The 5,478-nt window shown below is 35.9% G+C and overlaps 1 protein-coding gene across 1 annotated transcript; it reads right to left on the bottom strand.

Moving 5' to 3' along the window:
• Nucleotides 1–766: 766 nt before the first annotated feature.
• Nucleotides 767–5,253, bottom strand: NEUROD6 (neuronal differentiation 6). The gene is made up of 3 exons (XM_005302714.5): nt 5,153–5,253; nt 4,057–4,826; nt 767–2,677 (listed from the first exon to the last, which is right to left on the bottom strand). Exon 3 carries the CDS (start codon nt 2,654–2,656, stop codon nt 1,643–1,645), a length of 1,014 nt encoding a protein of 337 aa, XP_005302771.1. The 5' UTR covers nt 2,657–2,677; nt 4,057–4,826; nt 5,153–5,253; the 3' UTR covers nt 767–1,642.
• Nucleotides 5,254–5,478: the final 225 nt, after the last annotated feature.

Here is a 5,478-nt window from a genome sequence, read left to right on the forward strand (position 1 = left end):
AGTCATTCTGGTCCCATAGAAGTGAATGCTTGTCAGTAGAGTTTGTATTTACACCTCTAAAATCAGAGGCCTTGTCTACAGGCAGAAACTGCACTGGTTTAATTTCAATCAGTTTTTAAACCCGGTTAGCTAATCCAGTGCAAACTGCTGTGCTGACACTTAGTTCAATTTAAAAGGTTTTCTTTCAAGCCATCTGAAACCTATTCTTAATTGACTTAGCTAAAGTGAAATAAACCTGGTTTAAACAGAGCTAAGAGTATCCACACAGCCTTTTGCACCATTTTAACTAAATCAATGTAAAATTGCACTTTTAGTTAAACCAATGCAACTTTCTCATTAAACAAACCCTGAGTTTAACAGCAAGCAGTGGTCAGGGAATCTGTCAATCTATAGACCCTTCCCCGCCCCCTATTCCCAACATCAATTCCAGATGCCAGAGTTGCTAAAAGACACCTCAGTGCTATTTGTTCACTCAACATCCTTTGTATGTTTTAAGATCTGTCCCTGCATTGTACTAGGCTAGAAAGTTGTCTGGAAATACTACAGTTTACTATCTTTAATGAACATAGTTGCTTCTGTTTAAGGATATCTAAGGGGTGCCTACATGCTGGTAAAGTATGTGTTTGAATGTGGTATATAGTAAACCCTGATAATTGTCCATCGTTTCAAAACCCAAATGTAGTCAGTAAGACTGTCCAGAAAATAATGCTGTGCAAGAAAAAACAAAGGCACCTGTGTACTGTGCAATAATAAGTATCAGGCAAAATACAGTATCACAGCTAATAGATGTACTTTATGACTGGAAACATCTATGTTTAATTGCATTTAAAATATGTAGTGAAAAAACCACAGTAATACATTGTTATAACAAACCCTTACATCTGAAGTCAGAATAATACAAAAAAGTGCTGATACCATTGTATTATTATGTTAAAGTAACTGATGCAAAATTTTGACAACCTCTTCTAAAATGTTATGTAGCCCCTATCAGCAAACACTCCAAATTTTATGCAGAATAATTCTCAGAGGTGATCACCTATATTTTTCTTACCCAAGAACAAAACAACCCCCCCAAATCAAAGAAAATATTTTTTTTTTTTGCATAGCTTTAAATATTGCTGCACTAACTCCCCTGCATCTTGCAAGACCATCTCAGTTTAGGGACAGTTCTTTTAAAATTCTGAATAATTTTTTAAAATCCAGTTCTTCTCAAATACATAATATATAATTTCTAATAATTATAAATACATCATTTTTACTCATCTGATTTTAATAACATGCATTTGTATAGTTACTGTACAATTGAAACAGACATTGACTTTAGACAGTGTGTATGCGTTTATGTCAATTATATTGTTTAGACACACTGTTCAATGAATCAAGCGAATAGGGTGGGAAAAAAAGAATAAGCCTCTGGTAAGAAACAATCTCACAGTGTTTACAGACAAAAAAACAAAAGGAAAAATATGTATAAGAAAAAGGATTTATTAGTACATAGAAAATTCCCACAATAGTTGAAACACACTTTAGAAACTAGTAAACACGTTAAATAGAGTTGTGCCCATTATGCAGTGCACAAGCATCTGCTTTGTCTTAATTAGACGGGGAGGTGAATGACCACTGTTTATTTTCATTTTCCTCATTAATTATGAAAAACTGCATTTAATTCATCTTGCATGGTGAGAGACTGGCTGCGCAGATGTAAGTCGTAAGGGAAGTGGCTCTCGGTAGGCAACCTGAACATGGAGCTCTGCCCAAGGGGACCCCTGGGTGGCACTGCACAGTAATGCATGCCATAATTGTAATTTTTGCCATAGTCCAAGGCATCTTCTTGCTTCAGGGAAAATATCCCATTATAGTTAATTGGGGGAGGACTTAAGGGACCTTCAAACTGTGGGCTGGCACACTCAGGGGAAGTGCTTTCATAAAAGGATTCGTAAGCACTGCAGTAATTGTAGGGTTTCATAGACTTGGAATTGTCAAGAGTTCCATGCCCCGGGGGAGTACTGAGCTCAGGACTGTGATAGGGAGGATAGAAGCTGGAATATGGTGACCTTGTGTGATGGGCACTTTCCCCCGTCTGACCCATCAAGAAACTTCTGGCATTCAGCTGCAGGCACCCTGCCACCAAGTTTGTAGTTGGCTGGGATAGACCTTTGCACAAGTTTTGGACGAACGTGAGCAGGTCAGGTCTCTTGCCAATACGCAGGATTTCAGAAAGAGCCCAAATATAGTTTTTGGCTAGTCTTAAAGTTTCTATTTTAGACAGTTTTTGTGTTTTTGAATAACAAGGGACCACTTTTCTTAAATTGTCCAGAGCATCATTAAGGCCATGCATCCTGTTCCTTTCTCTAGCATTGGCTTCTTGCCGCCTGAATTTGACCCTTTCCACTCTTATCTTGGTTGTCTTTTTTTTCCTAAGGCCCCTCCTTCTAGGCAAACCATTCTCATCCTCCTCCTCTCTGTCTTCTTCCTCATCTTCTTTTTCTGTGTCTTCTCCAGTGGCCCTTTTGATATTCTTTCCTCGGAGTACAATCTGCTTTGAAAAGCTTTCTGGCTTCTTAATTTGCTTTTGGTCCTCACTTTCTCTGGAAAACTTTCTGCACATCTGGGATTCTGGCATTACAACAGACTCATCAAATGGTAGTGTTAACATGGTTCTATAATCTTAAGTTACCTGAAAGAATGCCAGCACAATGTTTAAATGTTTCCATTTGTAAAGCTTGTATAGTTACACAAACAGCGTCACATACCATTCACTTGTGTATATACACACGTACATGTATACAATACACAACACAATTTTCTAATAAAATATGTTTATAACTTGCAAATGTTTTTTCTATTTAGTTTTTAAAAAAATTTAGCTGCCAAAATTATAAAAACATCGAAACATGCATTATATCATCACTAATCTAAGCAAATTTAGTACAAGTAAATAAAGAGTAAAACTATGTTTAATAGTCATAATCAACTCCCTGCACATTTGTATTTTTTTAAACAAGCTTTTAGAATCCCCAACACTGTGGAATTTAAGCAAATGCAAAACGTGATAAAGCAATGCGGAAATTTCATTAATCCAAATTCCCCTGGGTAAAAAATGAGAAGGGAGAGACCAGCCTTAAAAATGAAAAGTGCTATATCTCTATTAACTGACAAATATTTTTTTAAATCACCTATTAACTTTTATTTTTAAGTTTGTCCAAATGCATTCTTTCATGAATTTATACATTTAAGTCCAATAAATTGGAATGGGTTAGAAAGAATTTAAATGGGAAAAACCCTAAGACAAATGAATCATTCAGTGACTTAATTAAAATGAAGTGAGGTTTTCTAATGATCAATGTGAAAATATAGGAAACAGAGTATTTATTTCCTATTAGAAAAAAAAACAGGAATGATCTAATCCTAAACGTATTCACATAAAAAAGAGTTAGAAAATAAAATCTTTCTCTCTCATTTTTTAAAGGAAAGATTCTAAATTAATAGTACAATTTTGTGGTTGGAATTAACTTGTTTTCTTTTCTTTTTCAATCAATCAGGGTTAAAAAACCCAACCACCAAAAACAAAAACAAAAAACCCCTCCACGCGTTAGCAGTGTTTATGTTCTGCAAGAATCAGACATCTCCCTCTAGCTAATATCTGACAGGAATGGGCTGTGGATTCTGACTGCAATTGTGCACGTGTGTTTAGAATCCAGAATGAAATGAAGAAATAATTTTCTTTTTGAATTGTTGTTTTTGTTTTCAGTCTTGAAGCAGCAAATACTTGGATCCACTGTCCTCAGAGACAAGCACAAACGAATGCAGAGACTTTTTAATAAAACAAAACTAAACAAAACCTCCTAATAAAAGACTAACTCTCTTAGTATTGCCTATACACTTGCAGTATTGCATAATTCCAGTGAAAGTATGCAATTACATCATAAGAATGGAATGCTAGGAGAAGTTATAAGTGGTAAATAGCATACATAAAATACAAGACAATGATACTGTATCTTTAAACACTTGCATGCACACACAGCCCCAACTGAAATATATCTTTATTTATATTACCTTAGCTTTTTATTTCATTCAATACTCAGTTTTCATTTTTTGCCTTCCAAATCTTTTCAGTCTGAATGTCGCATCGTCTCCTGGAGTCTAGATCTGTGTATCTCTGCACTATCTCATTGATCTCTAAAAAGTGACATTGATGCCAACTGCCAGAGCTGGTACCCATGCCATCTGCTAGTGACGTCACAGGGCAGAGAAAATCATGTGATCCTTTCTCCTGGGACCTTCATTCTGCACTGATCATCTGGCATCCCTGTAAGTGGGTACCAGCATTCATGTATCAACACAGAAGGTTAGACTGATAGGGGGAAAAAAATCTGTACCAGCATTTTACATACAGTAGGTGCATTTCTACTAGATCTGCTTTTATTTAACGGGCAATCTATATAGATAGCTATGCCAACATTCAGTTTTATCTATACCTTCAGGTACAGCTACTCCATAGTTGTTAATATTGTATTTCTTATAAAAAAAGGGCTGTTTCATATTGATCAGAATCCCCTCTGTGCCCCGGGTACCCATGAAAAAGCAATTAAGGGACAGCTGAAATCAGAAAGAAATGTATGTACTATGACCCACCTAAGCAGGTTTAGCTCAAGTGTAAGAAGTCAGAAAAGTAGTTCTTGTTAATATTATTGTGAGCAATCTATGTGTGTGGTTCAAATTAATGTGTGCTGCTCGAGAACACAAAATAACGGAAGAGTGTGTCCATCTGGGGTCTGTGTGAGAAATCCTCCGGTTTTTTTCTTCAGGGACTTTTTGCAATAATCCTGAAAAAAAAAAAGAAATTTGAAATCAGAATTATATTCTGAATATTTCAAAAATATAATATTCCAATGCAATGCATGCTCCCCGCAACATCAGAAATTAGTGTGTTGCCAAACACACACACTCACTTTTCCCACCTCTGATAAAATGCACTAACTGCTTTGATTGTGATCCTTTTGTAGTCTTTCAGGATAATCAGAAGATTTTTCCCCTTTGCTTACTTTCTGTGTGTCTTGCCTCCTACTAAATATTTCCTTTGAAAATTAAGACGTCTTTTCTGTCTTAAAATTTTAATTACAATTTTGTTCTTCTTTCCTAATTCTCTTACCTGTTTTTCCAACTGCCTCTTTTTCTACTTTTATTCATTCTCATGTTCTCTCTCTCTCTCTCTTCTTTCTCTCCTCCTGTCAGCTGTCTCTCCTGCTATCTGCTCTTTCTCCCTTTAACCCTTTTGTCTCTCTCATCAACAACAGACAAGAAACTATTAAATAAAGCTGACAAAGCCTCTCAGCTAAGCCTTGCTATAGCGCTTGTGACAAACTCTACCTCGTTTTTAGGAGAGAGGTGACACACACAAGCAAAATGTTATCAAGACTTAAAATAAGAACGGACTGTCTTATGTAGTATTTAGTCTTTACTATTATCACATTTTGT

The sequence above is a fragment of the Chrysemys picta genome, chromosome 2 (assembly GCF_011386835.1).
Source record: "Chrysemys picta bellii isolate R12L10 chromosome 2, ASM1138683v2, whole genome shotgun sequence".
Classification (NCBI taxonomy): Eukaryota; Metazoa; Chordata; order Testudines; family Emydidae; genus Chrysemys; species Chrysemys picta.